This window comes from Vulpes lagopus, chromosome 7 (assembly GCF_018345385.1).
Source record: "Vulpes lagopus strain Blue_001 chromosome 7, ASM1834538v1, whole genome shotgun sequence".
NCBI lineage: Eukaryota > Metazoa > Chordata > Mammalia > Carnivora > Canidae > Vulpes > Vulpes lagopus.
Genome location: NC_054830.1, coordinates 71,697,915 through 71,720,819, shown reverse-complemented (window position 1 = coordinate 71,720,819; position 22,905 = coordinate 71,697,915). Strand labels below are relative to the sequence as shown.

Genomic DNA, 22,905 nt, shown 5'->3' with positions numbered 1-22,905 from the left:
AAGTACAGGCAGAAACTAAGTCGCAGAACTAAGGATTTATAATTCTTAGAGTCTTGCAGGGAACAACGCTGTCTTTTTTTGTCACACGCCTGAGTTCAGGCAAGCTCTTTTCAGGGGTTTCTAACTTCAAGACTTAACTGGGAGCCTGCGATACATTTCCATCTTCTCAAATAGAGACTTGCTCTTGCCTTTCTGGTAATGAATGAACAGTTACAGCCCTTGGTTACAATTAGTTTTTGCTTCTGGAGCATTTCCCAGGGGTGATATGCCAATGCTTCCAGGAGGAGATTGTGAGGCAGATCTGGAGGCTGGGGCTCTGCTGAAGCAAATGTGCTCTTATGGGATGCGGCTGTGAACACAGTATGTGCTAAAATGTAAATAACACAGCCAAAAGCACCAAATGCCACTTTTTACAAAAAAAAAAAAAAAAAAAAAGAGTATGATTCTGAGCAGTTACAGGCATACACATACACAGATGCATTTATATTTGCACCCCTAAACCAGCAATCCTGTAAACAATGAGTCAGGCATTATTAAAATCGTAGGAAAGACCAGTGATTCAGTGTTTTCCTTCTGTGAGTGACCAGCACCAAACCCTCCATCTGAAACTGGAAACCCTGGAATTCACATGGCCAATTATGCAATACTAGACCACTGGGAAGCATTTCTGGCTGGCTCAGCTGGTGATCTGCTTTTACCCTGCAGCACCAAGATTGATAGACCTTATAATTTTATCCTGGTTAGTGCGGATGCTGTTCTTACATAAGTTGAAAAAAATAAAAAAACCAAACAAAAAACCACGCTCTTTCTCTCAAAAGAAAAACACACTAAGCCCTTCCCAAGTGGTTTGCCTTGATGACACCTCATGGTAGTGAGATCAGTACCTTGATCACTGGCTAGAATTAAAAAAAAATAACACCTTTCGCGATTTCTGAATTTTCTGTAGCTTTCATTGAATCCTGAACGTGCTTGTTTATGAGAAAGAGTGAAGAAGAGGAACAGCAGTGTGTCCCCCTCTATTTATGAGGCTTCTTTGGGTATGAGGGGGATGGGAAAGAGACTCCTTCTTAGAAGGTACAGAATATCAAGTCGGGAGCCCTTAGTTTCTCTTATGCTAATGACGAGGTATAATTTTAAAACATCACATTCATATGCATATATGATGCATACATACATAATTAGTATATTTACAAAGCCCCTTGCGGAATCTTAGAACTCCTAGTTCCATTAACCCTTCAAGGGAAAACGATTTCATAACAGTCAAGCACAATGGAATGTGTTTCCCTTCAAGTATATTCACCCAACCTCCATATCTACGAAAGAGACCTCCAAGAAAGTGAAATACATTTTTTTTTTTCTGAAGCACTGCCACAGCCTGTTACGTATTTATCTGCTTTTGCAGCTCTAATTACAAAATAAGCACTAGCTACTACATGGAATAGCTATACTAGCCAAAAAGATTTTTATAATCTGGGAGAAATGCTCCCATATTGACTCTGCTAAGAGAAACAACTCCCCTTTCCTTGATTATAAAGAAGGAAGACAGATGGCTTCTTGTTTAAGACTGTAATTTTACTTTCAGCCTCCTCCCTCAGTTAAAAACAAGATGTACTTTGAGGCTTTGAGGGAAAATCTCAAGGGAAGGTTTTTTTCTTCCTGACTGCATTGAATAATTCAACAAACATTTGAGAGAGCTGAGGGAAATACAAAGAAGAAAATCCTTTCCCTTGTTCTCAGGGAGTTTACAGTCTAATTGTGAAGTTTATAACCAGAATTGGGACGAGAGCCATTCAAGTTTTATTTTTTTCACTTCTCTATAGTGGCTTGATGGTTCCTGGTAACACATTGAGGATTTACTAGCCCAGAGGTACAGTGCATCTTTGGAGCAGGCTGAACTAGAACACAGATGCAGAGGAAGCATTGATGATCTCAAGCAGTACTTGTGGAGTGGAGCTCTACCTACTAGCAGCTTTCTTACCTAATCTTGAAGATACCCTTCCTGGTCATCCTATCATCAACAGGTCACAGGAGACAAGAAAGTAGTTTAGAAAGGTGATTCATCCGCTGTCATAGATCTAGGAAGTGGTATTGGAATACACCAATCAGGGATTCTTCATTGGTCTTTTGTTTGTTTTGTTTTTCAGCCGTCTCCAGGTTCCTGTTATGACTTCCCTTGGCTTTCAATGCACATAGGTCAACTGACTTCAGTGCTGTCTTTTTCCCCCTAGACTTGGAGTAATCTCTAAAATTTGCTGTCTCTCATTTGGGTAGGCCTTCTAAGCCTCACTGCTTTGCACCTTTGTAAAGAAACTCCCCTCCCTCCCCCATTCTGTCTTTGAGACATTCTTTGGCAGGATGAAATGAAACCTGTAAAAGGCTTGCAACAGTACTTGGCAGGTGGTTCTCTTAATTTTGACCCTGATCTTTAAGTTTTATTCCCGCCACCCTTTCACTTGCTTCTTTTCGCCTTTTCTTTTTAAACACTTGCTTCTTTCACCTTTTTGGTTTTTTTTTTTTTTAAAGGATATATATTTTTAAAGATCTTATTCATGAGAGACACACACACACAGAGGCAGAGGGAGAAGCAGGCTCCATGCAGGGAGCCCGATGTGGGACTCGATCCCGTGACCCCAGTATCAGGCCCTGGGCTGAAGGCAGGTGCTAAAGTGCTGAGCCACCCAGGGATCCCCTTGTGTTTTTTTTTTTTTTTTTTTACGTAAACACCAACATGGGGCTTGAACTCAAGACAAGGTGGAGAGTTACATGCTCCACCAAGGGAGCCAGCCCGGGGCCCCTATTCCTTGTTGGACGCTATTTCCCCAGGGCTGTACGTGTCTTGAAGGTGGCGACCACGCCCATTCTAACTTGTTGCAAGTCCACAGGGTATTAATGTAGCAATGGGGACCTGTTAAGACCACAGAAGCTGTCATTCTGGTTCACTTCTTCATTCCCAGTACCCATACGTTACTGGAACTAAGTACGTCCTCAGTTAACTCTTTTTAATAGGAACGACTTAATACTGGCTTATTGCTTTTTGCGGACAATCCTGCATAGGAAAGTTTCGTTCAGACCAACATCGCTCTGCACTGGGAGACTCGGCGAACCTGCTACCTGTTTCCCCATCCATGGCTCTTTGCAAACACTTTGACCTTGGGGTTGCGTGCATCTTCCTAGGCTGTCTCCTGCAAACGCTCAGTTTCATCAGCAAAACGGGGCCAGCAGCAACAGATGCAGGTCTCTCCCCGTCGTCTACCACCCGCTCCGTCAGCAGGCAAGGTTGAGTGTGTACACTTTCCTCTCGGGCCAAGAAGCCACCGCGGAAGCAGGGAGGTGCCAGCGGGGTCTTCGGGCTGCGCGCCCAGCGAGCAGGGCGAGCGAGTAGCGCGCGAGCCTTGCCGGAGCCTCCCGGGTCCGGAAGCGCCACAGCCGCCGGCGCCCTCCCGCTCCGAGGCAGCGCCGTGCCTCGGTGCCACCGCCAAAGAGGCTCGGCCCCGCGCAGGCTCCGACGCGCGCCGGAAGGCCCGGGCTCGTTGGGGCCGCCGCCGCCCGGCTGTCGGCGCGGCGCTGCACTGGGGGCGGGGAGTCTGATGGGAGACGCGCGCGGCGCGGAGGAGGCGGCGGCCCGGGAGAGGGAGAGGGAGCGGGAGAGGGACTGGGCGCGGGAGGCGGGAGGCGGGGGACAGGGGGAGGCGCCGCCGCCGCCGCCGCCCGCCCCTTTCCGCTGGGGAGCAGCTGCAGCAGCAGGAGCGGAGCCGGAGCCGCGCAGCCTCCGCCGCCGCCGCCGCCGCCGCCGCCGCCGCCGGGGGATGTGGCCGGCGCCCGCCCCGAGCCGCGCCGCGTCCTGAGCGCCCCGCCGCCGCCCGAGCCGCCGCCGCCCGAGCCGCCGCCGCCGCCGCCGCCGCGCCGTGCGGGGCCAGGCCGCGCCCTCCCCGGGCGCCCGCCGGCTCGCATGCCGAGGGGCTCCGGGGCGTAGCTGCGCGCCGGGCGCCGCCTCCGGGCTCCTGCGGCCCCGCCATGGGCTGCTGCAGCTCCGCCTCCTCCGCCGCGCAGGTGAGGGGCTCCCGCCTCCCGGCCGCCCGCCCGGATGCCTCCCCCGTCCGCGCGCCCCTTCAGCCCCCCGCGCACTCCGGAGGGCGCCTGTCCCGCAGGTGCCCCCGCGCCGCCTCTGCGCCCCGCCCCCGGCTCTGCGGGCGCCTTCCCGACTTGGCCTCCTCTTCCCAGTCACACCTGAGCGGCCCGTCCCGCCGCCTGCAGGTAGAGGCGGCCCGGGCGCCTGCCCGCTGCTGTGCCCCAGGCGGCACCCGGTCCCCGTCCTCCGGGCCCCGCGCCTCTCCCCCCACCCCCTGGGAGTCTCCCCTTCCCCTCCGCCGCCGCGTGCGGCGCCCCCAGGCCGAGTGCCCCCCAGCGCGGGCTCTCCCCCCTTTGCCATCTTATCCCAGTTTCTGCTCCATCGGGCATTGATTCCGCCCCTTGCCCGTGGCCCCGACCCGGGTCCGAGCGCCGGAGCGCGTGCCCGAGCCCGTCCACCGCCCGCTGCGCGGACCCCGCCGGCCCGCGTGCGCCCCACCCCCGGGCCCCGACCTGGGCTCCGGGCCTCGGCGCCGAGGCCCCTGCGGAGCCGCTGCCCTGAGCCGGGCGGCACAGCGGGCACCTGCTGGGTGACGGGAGCGCTACGGAAACTCCCTCTTTGTTGCCGGTGGAACAGGAGGAAGAGGTGCCGAATTTAGTTTTCCTGTGGGCACTGGCTGAGTGTTGTCGCCGAGGGCTGAGATGCAGAGATTTCTCGCAGCTGCCACCCTGCCCCCATCCAAATTTCGCGAACCTCCCTCTCCCTTGGCGATGCGAGCCTTGAACCTGGATGGAAATGTTTAGACAACTGTATAAGGATCAAATGTAATGGAACTTGACTGCTGGCCACTAATAACTGAGAGGACCTGTTTGTAAATTACCTAATTTAGTGGATTAGTGAGTGTATTTACAAATACGATAAAAAGCAATCAGGAATACTGCATCAAACTGTCTGGCGGTGGTGTATGAAAAATAGGCTCTGACAACGCCTGGGATGTAATCTCACAGTTTCATTAGCGTAGAATTTAACTGTGGTCTTTGGTTTGTTTGTTTTGGGGGAGACGAGGGCTCTTGTTTTTAGAAATAAAGGCTGGTTGGTTCTTGGTGAAGAAAAAATGCTAGTTTGGAAAAAAAAAAAAAAAAATTCCTCCAGAGATCTAGCATCTGCGATAATGCCAGAAGTGTTTTGCTGCTGCTAAATGACTATATATAACTCAGTTTTAAATAACCTGCAGACTTGTTCTGAAAATCTGAGATCTGTTAGAAAATGACTAGAATTGCAGATGAATGGAGGACATTTATGTTTTATCAAGTATCCAACCCATTTGTCCAGTTCTTTTTTTTTTTGGGGGGGGGGGTGTTTGCTTACTGGTTTTTTTTTTTTTTTTTCTTCCCCCTCCCCTACTAGGATCACAGTCAGGCTGATTGGTTTAGTTAGTTAAAGCTTCCTATTTAGTTGGAATAGCAAAGAAAACTATGTGTGGTTGGTGGTATGGAGCAGAGGTCGGTAGACCAGGGTTTTCATATTAACAGTTAAAGGTGTTGGATTACACAATACCTTTCCACTGGTTAGGGAGTTTTGGGGGAGGGGGAATCTAATTGAGTGCTATTCGTCTAACATTTGCTTACATATTATTTTCAATAAAAAGGTGTTTTCATACTGCTTTTCTTATAAGAGCTGGGCTACTTTACATCCTCTTTTGGTGGTGAAATGCCTTTAAGGCAGGAAATTATTGATAGTTTGTAGATGGCTTGTTCAGCGTGTGAACAGTTAAAATTGGGAGGGAGGAACGCTGGACCAAAACTCTGCTTTAATCATAGGTCTTGCATTTGACCAGCTCCACATCTTACTTTTCAGAATGCTGTCACATACGTTTTCTTTGCCTTTTCCTCCTCTTGTAGTCACTGTTTCCTTCATGCCACGTTCTACAGACAAGATGCATGTCATGCACCCTCAGGGGTGCATTTTTTTTTTTCTCTCTAGATTCCTATAACCAATTGACAGCTGTCACATGCCTTTAAGTTCAGCTTTAGGGACTTGTAGTGTTCAGTGGAGCATTGAGGAGCAGGTTTTGTGCCAAAGAGCTCGTCTTTTTTTTTGTTTTGTTTTGTTTTTTTAATTTGAGATTTTGGCATCATTCTTCATTTGTGAAATGTTACCAGTCTACTGGCATTTAAATGCCCCTTTCAGGAGTATTTCTGGTTTTAGAATAATATATCTATATATATTATGTTGAAACAAAATAGGAATGCAACTTCGCATCACTTTGAACCTCTCTTGGAGGCCTCAGTGGTAATTTCAGGCAGAATAGGTTTCTTTTCATCCCTTCTACTGGACTGTAAGCTTCTTGAGTATAGGAACTGTTTTTGTTTTCCTCATTTTTGTATCCATTGCAGTGCCTCACTGTTATATACCTTGTACAGAATAGTTGCTCAGCAATATTCAGTAAACAGAATTATGTACACACATTTGAACATCTGGCTGCAAGTAGCATTGAATATGAGTCCATCCCTGACCCATGTGCTGTTTTCACTTCCATAGGCTGGTTGACTAATTCTACCAAGCTATCCTCTTTGAAGCTCAAATTTGGACTGTTTAAGTTAAAACTGACCTGCCTTTCCCACGTTCCTTCCTATTCTGTCAATGGTACCATCAGTTTGCAAAATTGAGCAGGATTTTCCTTTTCTCCTGGTGCTCTGCTCAATGCCTATATTTTAGCTGGAGCAGTGGCTGTAACATCTTTAAAAAGCTTGTCTGCAAACTCTAATGATAACCTGCACAGCACATCAAAACAACGTGCTTCGGGGTACTCTGCAGTTCAGCTTAGCTTTTCTCAGTGGTATCGTCAGCAATTTTAAAGCTCTGGCAGGTTTTATCAATGTAAATATAGTACGTTTCCTTTTTGTAGTAGCGATTCACTTTTGAAATGTAATTTATTTTTCCTCCTAGTCTCTTGCTATGTTGTAGACTCTCATGAAAGAGTTTATGGTCTTCCCAACTGTTTCATCTCTTTTAGCCTGTCCTGGTATTATTTTCATTTTCTTGGCAGTGTCTGGATATCATAATTTGCCATCAAAATAATTACCCTGTTTTAGGATTTAGATCAAAGGAAAGTGTCACATTCTATACGAACTTGCATTTCATTGCGGAAGGAGCAAATTATTGGCAGAATAATTTGTGCTGTATCAGTTATGTACATCTAAGAATCTTAAGAATATCTAGTGAGTCAGGGCTCTTATAGAACTCTTAATTATGATTTTTATTAGTGACCACTATGAGTTATTTGCTAATATTAGTAGCTGCTCAAAACGAGCCAAACACATGATAGCCTTTGCCTAAAAATCTCTTTGAAGGGAACATAAAAGTGAGATAGTCTTGAGTTTCTTTTTACAGCACTAATCTTCCCTAAGACTCTTAAAATTTATTCCCAACTCTCCATAATTCGTTTGTTCTGTTATAACCTGACATAATTTCTATTCTTGTAATGTTAAACTTCAAAGTTCACTTGTAAATCTTCAGATTTATGAAATGTTCTTTTCCATTGACAAACCCGTTTGAATGAAGCAGGCTTTCCAAAGATTACTTAGCAAATTGCCGTAAGTCTTTGTCGTTAATGGCTAGATCATTATTTCTCACAGCAGTGCTTTGGAGGCCAGGAGATTTTGCAAGTGCTCTGAAGTTCTATGTCCTTTGGTTCTAACCTTAGAAATTGTGAGAAAGATAGAGGAGTGTCTTTCTGGTTGAACAAACCGCCTCTTGTCTGTCTGACTTTAGGAGAAATAGTGCTTGTCTATTGTCTTGTCCCATGGTCCTCAAACTGAGAGCTATAAATTTAACTGTCTTTTTCTAGCTCTTACATCTTGTCGAGGGAGTAATAAAAAACAGCCAAGTGGTTCACTAATACTGGTTAACTTTTGAGTATGTTAACTGTTCCTTAACAGATTTTAATAATACTGTAGTCTCCATCTACTTTGTAGAATTTGGAGTCAGATGATAAAAATGGCATTTGAAGAGTGTGATGGGATTTCCCAACAGAAACTAAATTGTTCCATTAAAATATGTCCAGGAAAGTAGACTTGGTCCAACTAGGGATTAAAAAGTCATGGCATGAAGATGTGTTTTGTTTTGTTTTGTTTTTTTCCTACTTCTGAATGCTCTGCTGTTAGTATGGAAGACCCACTCCTCAAAATATGTAAATCAAAGTTACTGTTAAAATTGGAAAATAATGTAAAAATGGTAATGCTTTTTGTACAGTTATTTTCCACAGCCATTTTCAGGTATTAATTTCTATAGTAATTCCGAAGTTGACTCTACTCTCATTTTACAGCTGAGGAAATTAGGAGTTGGAGGTTGGGAAACTTGGCTGAAGTCAACTACCGAGTGACAGATCCAAACTTTAACCCTGGTTTCTGGATCGCAGTTCTGTGTTCCTGTGTTCACATGCATGCTTCCCAAATCTTACATTGCAGCTTACTCTGTCTTTAGAAAAGTTCCACTGGGGCACCTGGGTGGCTCAGTCTGTTAAGCTTTTGCCTTAGGCTCAGGTCATGATCCCGGGGCGCTGGGATCCAGCCTTATTTCGGGAACTGGAAATGGGGCTGGATCCTCTCTGCTGTTGCTCATGCTTATGCTTTCTCTCTCTCTGTCGAATGGATAAATAAAATCTTAAAAAAAAAAAAAAAAAAGATCCACTCAATAATACAATTTTGAATTAAGGAATTTCCAAGTTAAAGTCATGCCACCATTTTGAACTTCCTGCAGCTTCTAGCTGTGGAACAACATACTATAGCAAAAGTAGTCTAGCTAGAATGTTCCCAGGCTTAAAAATACTACCAAATACTATTTGATGTGTTCATCCTATCATTTAGAAATGTTATTGGCTTGGGAGGATAATTATTTATAAAAATACATTCTCTATTATGCTACTGGTAATTGATTAATAGCTGTTTTTGCATATAACCCTCCACCCCCTCCTGCCCCCACCCCCCACCTTCCAAGAAGAAAAATATTTCCATGTTGTAACTTTGGCTCAGATTTTTGGGACTTTAGGGGATATTAGAGATAAACCAGTCCTACTGTCTCACTTTTCTGTTGAACTAAACTAGAACTGAGAAGCTATGAAGTAGTCTGATGTCAGAGAAATATGTTGTGATGTAGCTGGGACTAGAAGCCTACTCTTAATCTCTTGCTTTTTTTGTAGTACAGTTAATTCTTAATGTTTTAAGTTTTATCTTTGCAACCTTGGCTGTATATTAGAAACACTTGGAGAACTTAAAAAAACACTAATGCCTGGGCGGCTTGATCCGTTAAGCCTCTGCCTTCAGCTCAGGTCATGATCCCAGGGTCCTGGAATCGAGCCCTGCATCTCTGCATTGGGCTCCCTTCTCAGTGCGGGGCCCACTTCTCCTCCTCTCTCTGCCTCTCCCCCTGCTTGTGTTCTCTCTCTATGTGTCAAATAAATAAAATCCTTAAAAACAAAATAAAACACTAATGCCTGGGTCCTACTCCCAGAGATTCTGATTTCAATGGTTCTAGGTCACTGCGTGGGCATCACAATTTTTTGAAGCTTCTCCGGTGATTCTTCTCTGCCGCCAAGGTTGAAAACCATGGAGAACATACCTTTCTTTAGGTAACTTCATCCCCTCTTATGGTTTCAATTACAGTTTGTATGCTGACAATTCCCAAAATGAATTACTGAATTGAAAGAAACTCTGTTCTGGCCTCTGATCCTAATATCCAGCTGATGACTTAGCACTTCCACTAGAATATCTTAGAAGCAGCTCAAACTCAGCTTGTCAAAAACTGAACTCAAAATTTGTACACACACACATCTTTTTCAGAATCTCTGGTATCACTAAAGGATACCAATATCCTGGTGTGAAAGCTGGAAACTGAGGCATACAGGAGCCTGCTTTTCATTTCTCCTCATCTAGTCACCACATTTTGCTTCTTTTACCTCCTAAATTCAACTGCCAGCACCCCAGTCTAAGCCTCCATCATCTGGCCAGAACCTTGCTTACAGATCTCCCTGTATTATTCATGTCCCCTTCAAATTTTTCTTTGTACTGTACTCTTAGTGATCTTTAAAAAAATCCAGAGTTGGTTGTGTCACTCTCCTGCTTAAAACCCTTTAATGGTTTCTGATGGCCTTTAGGACAAAGACCAGAATCTCTGACCTTAACCAACAAGACTCCTTGTTGGCTGGTCTCCCTCTCTCCAGCGTCATTGTCCTCTTATGCCAGGCATCGTACTCTTTGTGCTCCAACCTCACAGACTCCTCAGTAGATTGTATTTCTTCTCCCTTTAGGACCTTTCCCACTTGCTATTCATTTGTTTGGAAGATTCTTTGTTTTCTTCCTGGCCTTTGGCTGGCTACTTACTCTTAAGTTTTAGCCTTCCAGTCATTTCTTTGGAAAAGACTCCCCTGATCTTTCAAACCAGGCCACATCTCCTCAATAAATTCTCATAGCCTTAAGTATTTTCCCTTTGAATGCTTAAAATAATAAACAAATAATTATACAATTGATATTGTCTGGCCTGAGAGTTGGCAAAACTATATAGTCCATGGGCCAAATCTGGACAGCTACCTGTTTTTTATATGGCTTGCAAGCTAAGAATGCCAAAATTGTGTGTGTGTGTGTGTGTGTATTTAAATGATTGAAAAAATCAAAAGATTATTGTATGATAATTTATTTCATACAAGTTGTATGAAATTTGACTTTCATTGTCCACAAAGTTTTAATGGGATACGATCCTACTCATTCATTTACATATTGTCTGTGGCGGCTTTCATGCTGCAAAGCAAGGTTGTAGTCTACAAGTGTCAATATTTATTCTGTGGCCTTAAAAAAAAAAAAAAAAAGTATGCTGACCCCTGGGCTAGACCAAGCTGACGAAGAGTAGGACCATGTCTCTTTTGTTCATTGCTGTTATTCTCTGTGCTAGATTGATCCCCAGTACATAATAGGTGCTCAGGAAATATTTGAACAAATTAGCAAAGGTTCTCTTTTTTCCGTGGATGTATGTGGATGAACTCCTACCTTAGCAATTCTGCTATTTTAAGATTCTTAAAGGGATACTTTCAAAGAATATTCTCTATAGCATCTTCAGCAGCATTCTTCAGCAGCTTGTATGTTGCAGATATACATCTCACATGAAGCAAGGGGACTTAAAGAGGTGTAAGTTCCTGTGTCAAGGTGGATGGGAAAACACTGGTCCACTCTAATAATGGGCCAGTTGGATTTACAGTGCTGGTGTTTTTATAACAGGCACAAATGGATGGGACTTTATGTGTAGTGTTACAAAGAAAAAGTGTTGGAACTGGTAAAAACTTCAGTTGTTAAAGAGGCATTGTTATTTCTATTGTGGGAATTCACTCTGGAAATGGTTAAAGTTTCTTGTACAGTAATATTTCTTCCCTTTTAGTACTTTTTGTTTTCTCATTTATTTGGAATTTAGCACAGCATGATGTTCCAATTTTAAATTTATGCATTGTGTCAAACTTGGTACTCTTTTTAAAAGGTGATTTTTGAGAGTGATTTGCACTTTTCAGTAGTTTTTTTTCTTAAGATTTTATTTATTTGAGAGAGAGAAGGTGCACAAGTGTGGGGCAGGTGGGATGGAGGGGGAGAGGGAAAAGCAGACTCTCTGCTGTTCTGGGAGCTGGACTTGGGGCTCTATCCCAAGACCATGGGATCATGACCTGAACTGAAGGCAGATGCTTAACCAACTGAGCAACCTCAGGCATCCCTTTTCAGTATGTTTTAATATGCTCATTGGTGGTGGGGGAGGTCTTAGTTTATTTTTTCCTGAGATAGACTCTTTTTTTTTCTTTTTTAAAGATTTATTTATTTTAGAGGGGGGTGTGGACAGAGAGAGAGGAAGAAGCAGTCTCCCCTTTGAGCAGGGAGCCCAACATGGGACTTAATCCCAGGACCCTGAGATTATGATCTGACCTGAAGGGAGGTCCTTAACTGACTAAGCCACCTAGGTACCCTGGGAGAAAGTCTTAAGTTGACTCTCTGCTGAGCACAGAGCCCCATGGATGCAGGGCTCCATCTCAGAATCCTGAGATCATGACCTGAGCTGAAACCAAGAATTGGACACTTAACAGACCGTGTCACCCAGGGGCCCTAATAGACTCCTTTTTAATTTTGTATCAGTTGTATAATAGAATTTACTTAAAAAACATTTGGTTGATAAACCACTGGAATTTATCATGTGAAAATAGCATTACTCTTTTTAGCTGTTCTCTATAACATCTCACAAACAACTATTTGAACATTTATTTAGAAAGGAAACTCTTCAAAGCTATTTTTAGTCTAATTTTTGACTAGATACACTGAAAATTGTTAAACAGAAGTGTTTGATTTCTGGATACTTTAGTATAATGTTAAAGAAAATAGCAAGAAGAAAAACTGGAAATAGATGGTTACTTCTTGATACTCTAGTAGCAATGAAGATATGAAAATTTGCTTTTTTTTTGTAGCATTGTGATAATGATGATGATCTTGTAAGATTTTTCATTATGAACCACTTAGGATGATTCAGCTGTAAGAAATAAACCTTAAATCTAAGTAGCTAAAACAGGGGCGCATGGTGGCTCAGTGGTTGAGTATCTGCCTTTGGCTCAGGTCATGAATCTGGGGTCCTGGGACCAAGCTCCACATCGGGCTCCCTGCTCAGTGGGGAGTCTGCTTCTTTGGCCTGCAGCTCTCCCTTCTTGTGCTCTGTCTCTGTCAAATAAGTAAAATCTTAAAAAAATAAATAGTTACAACATTAAAAAATTAATCTCTCATAAATTGAGAGGTAGGGTGTCTACTAAGTTGGTTAGTTTAATGGCTTGATGATGTCAACCAGGACCTAACTTCCCTCTTTGCTTTTTTTTTTTTTTTTAAAAAAAATTGTTTAAATTAGGCAGCTTCTCCTTCCTTATCTGCCCTCATGATCCCAAGATGGATGTGGCTCTTCTGACCTTCTTTTGCTGAGCCAACAACCTCCAGTGGTTTCCCTGTAGGAGGAGATAGGGAGGGCTGCATACTCATCCCTAAACAATTTCTAGCGAGGGGGGAGGCAAAGAACCCTGTAATTGGTTGGCTTAGGCTCACCAGGATTTCCTGGAGTCAAGTGGAGGGTGGAGCAACACTAGAACAAAATTAGAAATCTGCCAGCAGTGCAGAGGGTGGGGATGGTGACGGAGTATGTCAGCCAATAGTACCTGTTACATGGTTTTGCCATTTTCTTCTGCCTGTGAAGTCACACCTCTGTAGTGTTTCCTAACATTTTGCTTATAGCTCCATTATAAGACTTTTCACAGTTCATAGCTGAAAGTCACACAATTATCTTCCCGTTCTCCCAGTAATACTGCTCTAGCCACCACTGAAGCCCCTATTTCTTTTACCCACCCCACTGCCTCTTTCCCGTTCTGAGGTCAGGATAGCTTCAGGATAAAGAAGACCATTTAAGGTTGGAATGATGGTGAAGTAGCTCATTAATATTCCCCCAAGTCCAAGAGAATCTTGGGGGTTATATAAACTCTTCCCTATGGCTCTCAGTTTCCCTTTCTACCTCTTCCGTATGTGTTTTTGTCTATTCAGTACTCATTTATTCTCTTTTCTCTTACATTTTCTTTTTTCTTCTTCACACCCCTCCCTGACGCATCAGGAGTCATAATACTGAGTGGAATAGACTAGGACAGAAGGAAGAGAGAGCACCTTTTTTTTCTTTCCCTCCTGTTTAATTTCTTTATTTTTCTTTTTGTATAAAGAATAAAAAAGCTGAAGGTTCACATTATTTAGGAAATCTATGATGTAAAGAGCTCATAAAAATGCATCTCTGCAACAAATAGCTAATTTACAGAAGACGAAATAGTAAACTAATATGTAAATGTGTTCAGTGTTACAGATAATCAAATTAACTGAAAGTACAGAGACTCTCTTACACCTGCAACTTTGGTAAAAGTTAACAGAATATTAATTGCTCATGTGGTTTTGACTCAAGTGTACTTTATTGATTTGCTGAATAAATTGGAATGACTCTCTTGGGACATTGTTTGATGACATACATTGAAAGCCATAAAAAGCAGTTGACATCCCTTATTTAGTACTCCAGAAGTACAATAAATACTGTATGCAAGAATCTTTCCTTTTGGTGTTATTTATAATAGCAAAAGAATTTAATTTTAAATATAACATTTTTGGTGTAAAATTTCTTTTATGCTAAAAAACGCGTATTATATGTGTCTCATTTCCCATCCCCAGCTTAATGATCCTCCTTTAATGCTTAAGTGGCCTTCTATCTTCCTTATAAGATATCCTTTCCCTACTGTTACCCTGAAGAGCTATTAGAATCCATAGAATTGAACACCTTCTTATACTGATGGGAGTAATGGCTGTATAGCCAGACTGCATGGGTTTGAATTTCAATTCTGTCACCAGCTGGTTTATTTGGACTAAATTCTTTTAACATTTGGCTCCTCACTTTCCCCAGATGTAAAATGGGAACAATTATAAAACCTGTCTCATAGGCTTATAGCAGATTGCACAACCCATGAAAATGTCTCCACCATTATGATATTAATGGAAACTAAATCTGTCACATGTCTTTGTATACATTAATCCTGCCCTGAAAAAAATCCTGTGTGGGTTTGGGAAAAGGGACCCTGACTTCTAAAAATTTTCAATTATGTTAGGAAGATGAGTGCTAAGGGTGAAATAGCAATAATGAGAGCTAAATTGGGTGCTTAGGAATTCAGGGAATGAGGAAAACAAGAAAAGATGGACCAGTTGGTGAGTGGGCTACCTGAAAATGGCCATTGATCTGGCCTTGAAGGATAAAGCTTAGAAAGAGTGGAGGGGATAGTCAGATTTCAGTAGAAAACAGGGAGAGAGGAGGCATTCCAATGAAAGGAATTGCTTGAATAAAGGCAAGGAAGCCTTTAACATACTGCAAAGGAGACCTTGCCCGAGTAGAGAGAAGAGGTCATACTTGTAGGGAAGGCATTAATATTTGAAGGGAAGGAAATAGGCAGCCATGGAAGAGTTTTCAGAGTGATTTAAGGAAGATTAATATGACAGCCTTGCCTGTGCTCAAAGTAGGAGAAGGGGAAACAGATGCCACCCCACGAAGCTGCTCACTATCTTGGACCAAACAATCTAGTGTTTCCCAAATGGGTAACAGAGAAGATATATTATGGAATTGAAATAGGACAGACTTTCCTGATTTATCTTGGTATGTGGGATGAAGGAGAGGGATAAAACCAGTTTAGAATGCCATATAATGGAGGAAGGGTATTATACTAGGCATCACAGGTGGAGATGGACACCAGTATGTGGGGAAGGGAAGATGAGTTTAATTTTGTGTGGACTGAGTTTTGACGCGATACTGATAGCTCCATATAGCTAGCAGTTTCCCATAGGCAATGGAAGACCCAGAACTGGATTTCAAGTAATGCTTTAAGTCATGTGCATTGAGTGGATGCTTTCAGGATGGGTGATCTCTGAGGGGAAGGAGAGGGCGTGAAATACGAGAGCAGACAACTAGAGAATGAGTGATGACTGGTCGTTGACTAGGGGTTTCCCTGTGCTGAATCCCCATCTGCTCTCATACAATAAATTTCATTTTTTTCTCACAACTCTGGGAGGAGTAGCAGTGTTAGCCCCATTTTATAGATGAGGAAGCTGAGGCTGAGAAAGCTTAGGCGGTTTGGCCAACTTCCCTTATTTTTTTATTTTAAAAGATTGTTTTATTTATTCATGAGAGACCCACAGAAAGAGGCAGAGACACAGGCAGAAGGAGAAGCAGGCTCCATGCAGGAAGCCCGATGTGGGACTCGATCCTGGGACCCCAGGATCACACCCTAGACTGAAGGCAGATGTTCAACAGCTGAGCCACCCAGGCATCTCCCAACTTCCCCTAAGTAGTGTCAAGCCCAGAGTAGTTGAAAGCATTTCCTCCTGCACATTCGTTTCTCTCTACTATGTTTGAATAGTATATATTAAATGTACCTCAGACACCACTTTTCTGTCTCTTAAATTCATAGATTGTATATACTATTTACCTTCACATTAAAGTATGTGTGTATAGGAGAGGGTGTTGGTTTTATTTTATTTTTTTTAAAGATTTATTTATTTGAGAGAGAGAGAGAGAGAGATTGAGCAGGGGGGAGGGGCAGAGGGAGAGGATCTCCAGAAGACTCCCTGCTGAGCACGGAGCCCAAGGTAAGCTTGATCTCAGGACTCCCAGATCATGACCTGAGTCAAAATTGAGAGTCAGAAGCTTAGCTGACTGAGCCACCCAGGTGCCCGGAAGGTGTTGGTTTTAAATCAGCCTACCCCAAAGGTCTGGAATGACAATTTGGAGCAGAGTATGTGGTCTGCATAAGTGGTGGTTATAAACCTCAGGCTCTAGGGACCCTTGACTACCGTGTATTCATACCTGGGCCCTTTTACGGATTCTTCTAAGACCTTGAGTGTGAACAAGTCTATCATGGCAGTAAGTTTACTAAATGTGACTATAATTGTGTCCTTTTCCCTATAATTCAGATTGTTGAGAATATAGTTTTAAATAAGGAATATATGTTTATTTAGTCAGTCTTTGGAGGTCCATGACCTCTAAAAGGGTTAATGTAATTGATGCTGGTGTTATTTAATAGTGAGTACCAACAAGGCTCTGGAGAGCAGTAAGAAAGGAAAGGGTGAAGAAAATGGCCACAGTGAAGTTGACTTTGTAGCACAAATGATTAGCATGCACATTAGGATCAAATTACGAAGGCAGAGATTTTCACCACCAGGGCAAAAACTGGATTAAAAAAACAAACTAAATTATACTTTAAAAACTCAGCATATTTAAGAGAGTTTTATTCCTTCTAGGCTCTGAAGTTTTTTCAAATCTGTTTTGCATGTGATTTTCTATTTCCATGACAAGTCTAAAAACATCAAGTGTTGGAAGACAATTCTAAGGATATCAAGTTTTAGGTCTAGCATATTAAATACATATTGAAACTAACCATTCTTCTACATCAAGAAAAACACTTTGGAATAGACACAGGTGGTAGAAGTAGATTTCAGTTGTGAAAGTTTAGAAATAATACTTGAATACTTTCATGTTAAAATTGAATACAATTCTGTTTTTAAATGGATAGTGATAATTTTTAAAAGTTAAAGTTTAATCTGAGAAGGTAAGCCAAGAGCTAGTAGAAAGGCATATTTCTCTCACTTTCTCATACCCTCCTACTGGCTACTTATCAGGTTCTATGCTCCAGGGGTGGTGCTCCACATTAAGGATACAAATGTTACTTAGCTAAGAATGCCTTGAGGGTTTCTTCCAAGGATGTGCTTCCCCAACACCAGAGCTACTAGATGATCATCCAAGAAAAGGGTTCTAAGGTCAGAAAAGTTGGGAAGTTCTTGCTCCATCCATACCACCTCCCCAACATCTCCCTTTCCTTACCTCTTTTGTTTGGGTCACAGTGCATATCAGCGTATTAAAGGGTCGTTGCTACACACTTCCCATCCCCAACCCCAGGAAACCAATTTAACTTTGCATAACTGACCTTTTTGAAATTATTTGTCCTTAAACTTTTTTTTTCATTACATCTATTTTAAGTATATTTATTTTTTTAGTAAACTACCTCCAACGGGACTCAAACTCACAACCCCCAAGATCAAAAGTTGCAAGCATTTTCCACTGAATCAGCCAGGTGCCCCTCACATCTTGAGGAACTATTATGCAGAACACACTTTGAGAAATAGTTCTTGGAGTATTTCTTCTCAATTCTCTTAAGTGACAACAAAAGAGAGAGTGGTAGCAACACAGATAGGTAGCCCTTAGGTAGAAGTGCTCAGCAGATCTGAAACCACATTTGAAACCTCATGTTCTTTAAAATATTGACAGGACAATGTAAATAAATTTCAAGTCACTCTACTGTATTATAATCTAAAAGCCTTCATGTGAATTATTTCTCAAATTTGTAGCTTGAGATCTCCCAAGAAGTTGGGGAAGAGTTAATAGTTTAAAAAGGAGCCAACCAGTTTGTAACTTGGGAATCTGGACTGCTATGAGGCCAGCTGGGCCAAGAGCTAGAGAGGGAACTAGACATTTGTGCTTGGGGGTTTTCTTCTTTCCTCTAGGTCTGCTGCTAAACACTCCAAAGGGCCATCCAGAGATGAGACCTGGTGATCTGATGCTGTCTTTTGTTGGAGAAAGAATTGAGGATGGAGATGAAGCTATAGGGAGGGGCTAAGCAAATAATAGATTCTCAATGAACACTGAATAAATGTGATGGGGGCATGGGGTATTCAGGGGCTAACAGTTTAGGATGCTAATAATACTTGTCAAAATTACTATTAAAACAAATATAACCTGTGGTGGAGAGGAAATGTGAATGAACCTGAAAATTACAATAAGCCATTATTCTAAATGTTTGTTTTAATCCTTGTGATTGTGAGCCTGACCTTGTTAGCATGTGTTCCCTTCATTATAATGAAGTCTTGGTAAAGACCTTAATGCTAGCAAGTTAGGGGGGAAAAAAAGCACATCATAAACTAGAGACCTCCGGCTGGTCCATACCTAAGTATGCTACGTAATCAGCACTGGTTGATGGATTTATGATGGGAATGAAGCCTTCCCTTCTGCCTCTGCCTCCTGCCCCTCCCCCCCCCCCATTTCTTTTTTTACTGGCTCATGTTGCAAAATGCGTGAAGGAAGCTCCTCTGGCCTGTCTTCACTATGCCTTCCTGGGAGCAGAGTGGGTACAGCCACAGATCCTATGTATTTTGTTCAAAGTGTGACTGGAAGGACAAAAAGCATAGCAGAACTGAGCCCTGCCTGTGACTGGTGCACCAGTGAGGAAGCTCTGAAGCCAGTGGGAAGGCACTGAGAAGAAAAAAATAAAAGCATCAAGAATGTTAGTAAAATAGAAAATTCTAGGGTGGTCACATGCTTTGGTTTAGTTTAGCGTTTACTGGAGAGTATGCTGCTCAGGCTGCTTAGTACTGGCTTTAACTAAGAATGAGACTTTGCCTCTAGAAGTGTACAGTTTACAGAGGAGTGTAGGGGCTTCCACAGTGTTGGGGTACACCTGCAACTCTTTTTTTAAGATTTTATTTATTCATGAGCAACAGAGAGCGAGGAAGAGACACAGGCAGAGGGAGAAGCAGGCTCCCTGCAGGGAGCCTGATGTAGGACTCGATCCTGGGACTCTGGGATCACAACCTGAATCAAAGGCAGATGCTCAACCACTGAGCCACCCAGGTGCCCCTGCACCCCTGTTTCTTAAATAGCCAGAAGTTAAACTTGTTTACAGTGTGTAAAGCACTGATAATTTCTTGGTAGATTTTTTTTTTTTAAGATTTTACTCATTTATTCATGAGAGAGGGGCAAAGACATAGGCAGAGGGAGAAGCGGGCTCCTCACAGGGAGCCCAATGCAGGGACTTGGTCCTAGGGCCCCAAGATCACGACCTGAGCCAAAGGCAGATGCTCAACCACTGAGCCACCCAGGCAGGCATCACTACCCAGGCAGGCATTAGATCCTAAACTAATTTTTAAAAATATAAGCTAGCAGTCTCGGCCGACTCCTAATTAAGCTCAGATCATGATCTTGGGGTCCTGGGATCAAGCTCCAAGTCGGACTCCTTGTTTAGCTTGGAGTTGGCCTGAGAATTCTCTCTTCTTCTTCTTCTTCTTTTTTTTTTTTCTTAGAATTCTCTCTTCCTTCCCCTCTGCCCCTCTCCTGCCCCTGCTCTTGCTCTTGCTATCTCTCTAAAATAAATAAATCTTAAAAAAAAAAAATAAGGAGCTAGAACTAGACATTATGACGTATGATCTGTGTCAATTCTTAACTACTAAGCGTGGAGTTCAGTAAACTTTGCGATAAATTTATTGTGTCTATAGGTGCGGTAGTATTTTATTACACTGAGCAAGAGGAAAAATATTGTCCTTTACCAGAAAATAAAGCTTCCCTAAAGTCCATAGACAGGTCACACTGACTCCTGAGGCAGTCCCATAGAAAAGATAGTACTTGTAATGTGTTTAATATATATATATATATATGTTTTAAGTTTTTATTTATTTAAGTAATCTCTACGCCCAATGTGGGGCTCCGACTCATGATCAAGAGTCACATGCTCTTCTAGTCAGGTGCCCCATTTGTTTAATATTTTTATTATTCCTGCATTGAAATGACCAACATTTAAGCTGATTTTTGTTCTTTGATAGTGCAAGGTTATCGTAACTTTATTTAAAGTAGAATAAATCAAAGGTATTCTTAGGTTGTTTTCACTGATTTCTGGTAGCTCTTGCTGCTTATCTACATCTGTAGACTGAGTCCCAGATCTCTCCCCTTTCACCCTGCCAGGAAGCCCAGGTACTGTCATACCTAACTGGATACTGTAACCTGTTAATGTCCCACAGCCACCGAACCACAGGGCCCAGAGTAGATTTCAGTTGTCTCTAATGGCTGCATCAGACCAGCTTCTTGTCTTCTCTTCCAGTTTTCTCCCACGGAAATGGGCATTTTCTCTTCTATTCTTTAAGTATTTACACTGCTATCTGTTTCCGAAAATATTTTACGTGATTTGTTAACAAATGTAAATATATTTAAGAGTTTCAAGATGAAAAATAAAAAGCTAAAAGGAGAGGAGGTGGAGGTGGTAAAGAAGAAAGAGGCACACATGTCCTAAGCGCCTAAACTTACCTATCAGAGTTCCTAGCCCTACTTTCGAATGGTACTAACTCAAAGGAGATTATTACATGGAATCCTTTTACCGAATCCCACAACTGTCAGGGACTTGAGGTCTATAGCCCAACCCACCAAAGTATCATATCCACTAAGTGGACTTTGTTCAGGCTCTGCTTAAATACTTCCATCAGCAGAGAACTCACTGCTTCTTGAGATACTTAATTCTGCATTCAGGCAGTTAGTGGAAATGTCTTCATTTTTGCACAGCTGAGCTCTTGTGTCCATGCAACTTTATGGTTGGTTCTGATTTTGCACCCTTTAGCCAGATAAAATAACTGAACTGAAGATAGAACAACTGAAATCAACCTTTAATGTGTGCCAAGTAATGTATGTGTGTGTTTTATACTTAAAAACCCTTATACAACTATTTCTAAATGTCATGATTCCAGATCCTGTACTATTCTGGGCTCCCCCATTTTTCTCTCTTATGCTTTGATTTTTAAATTTTTTTTATTCCTATCAAAGCTATACATGCATATATTTTTAAAGAAACATTTCTAGCAGGAGCTTTTTTTTAAGTCTCCCCCATTTTTTGTTGCCCTGAGGCCATCACTTTCAAATCTTTGAACTAAATCTTTTGCTTTTCCCTCTGTATCTCTAGCATGCTTATATTGCTACCTCCTGGCTCTTCAGTTTTTGACATTAATTTTGGCCTCTGTTATGGATGATGAAGATTGAGCTCTCTTGCAACACCCTTTTTTGTACCATCCCACATGCACACTTCCAGTCCCTGTTATCCATCTGCTGTAGACCTATCATAATGTTTGGGTCAGTGTTCAGGCTTTACGTTATGACTCTGTAAATGCTCTTCACAGCTGAATCATGTAATATTTCATTAATCTTACATAATCTTTTGTTGCTCTTGGAGATAATTGTTTTGTTTGCTTTTTACCTAGTTTTCTATGGACTTAATGACTACCTCTAAATTCTTGCCTAGTTGTGTGAATTTCTTTGAGTCAGCTCAGGTACTTTAGATACTCTTTTCTATTTCAATTTCCTGACTAGATCTCTCCTATAACTCTAATCCGAGCTGGCCACTTTTCAGGCCTCTATTGCAAAGCTCTTAATTTGAGATTTCCCTTCATACCAGAGATTACCTTGGTCTTTCTTGTGTTGGAGTCCCAGTTATCTGGATGTTGTGTACTTTTTAAAAATTTACTTAAAAATATTTAAAGTGCCTGTGTGGCTTTATTTTACAAATTCGTGTAAGGAAAATGAAGGAAAGGAGGAAGAAGGGAAAAAAGAACTGGAGGAAGAAGGCTGCTTTTTTGCCTTCAAACTGCAAGATCTGGGGAGAGTTCAGAACATCTCTGCTTGAAACAAGACCAGTGAATCTGGTCAACATGGTAGATTCAATATGCACTTGTCTCTGCTCCTTCTCCAAACTCCTTGGCATGGCATAAATATGGATCCAGATCACTTAGAATCTGAGGTCGAGGATCACTGAGGGCATAGTTGAGAAAAGATGCTGAAAACAATAAAATTGGTTGACAGTGTATGTTAGGAATAGATAGACCCTTGGATCACTTCCCAGCCAAGCAACTAGATAACACACTGCCCTCAAAATTTCTGTTTTTACATGTTACATTAAGGTCTCTGATCCATTTTGAGTTCATTTTTGTAGATGGTTTGAGGTATAAGTTGGATTTTTTGTTTGCATTTTTGCATATGGGTTTCTGATTATTCCAGTACAATTTGTTGAAAATGCTATACTTTTTCCACTGGAATTCATTTGTTCCTTTTTCAGATATCAACCATATATGCGTGTGGGTCCATTTCTGAACTTTTTATTCTGTTACATTCATCTGGGGTTTTTTTGTTTGTTTTTTAAGATTTTATTTTTATTTGACAGAGAGAGCACAAGCGGAGGCAATGGCAGGGAGAGGGAGAAGCAGGCTCCCTGCCAAGCTGGGAGCCTGAAATAGGGCGCAATCCCAGTACCCTGGGATCATGACCTGAGCCGAAGGCAGACGCTTAACCAACTGAGTCACCCAGGTGCCCCATTCATCTGTTTTATGGTAGCTTTATACTGTATATTGAAGTCAGGTACTGTGATTCCTTTAACCTTTTTCTGCTTTTTAAAGAACTATTTTGGC

At 42.3% G+C, this 22,905-nt stretch overlaps 1 protein-coding gene across 5 annotated transcripts in view; it reads left to right on the top strand.

Annotated features, from left to right (window-relative positions):
- The first annotated feature begins 3,867 nt into the window (after positions 1-3,867).
- The window catches only part of SLC44A1 (solute carrier family 44 member 1), a 201,745-nt gene continuing 182,707 nt past the window's right edge, over positions 3,868-22,905 (top strand). For 3 of the 5 annotated variants that reach the window (XM_041761058.1, XM_041761057.1, XM_041761056.1), the window contains exon 1: positions 3,868-4,050. In XM_041761058.1, the coding sequence (XP_041616992.1) occupies positions 4,015-4,050 (36 nt within the window). In that variant the 5' untranslated portion in view covers positions 3,868-4,014. Of the gene's footprint in view, positions 4,051-4,397; positions 4,715-22,905 lie in introns of those variants that run through there. The other 2 variants (XM_041761060.1, XM_041761059.1) reach the window with 2 other exon arrangements.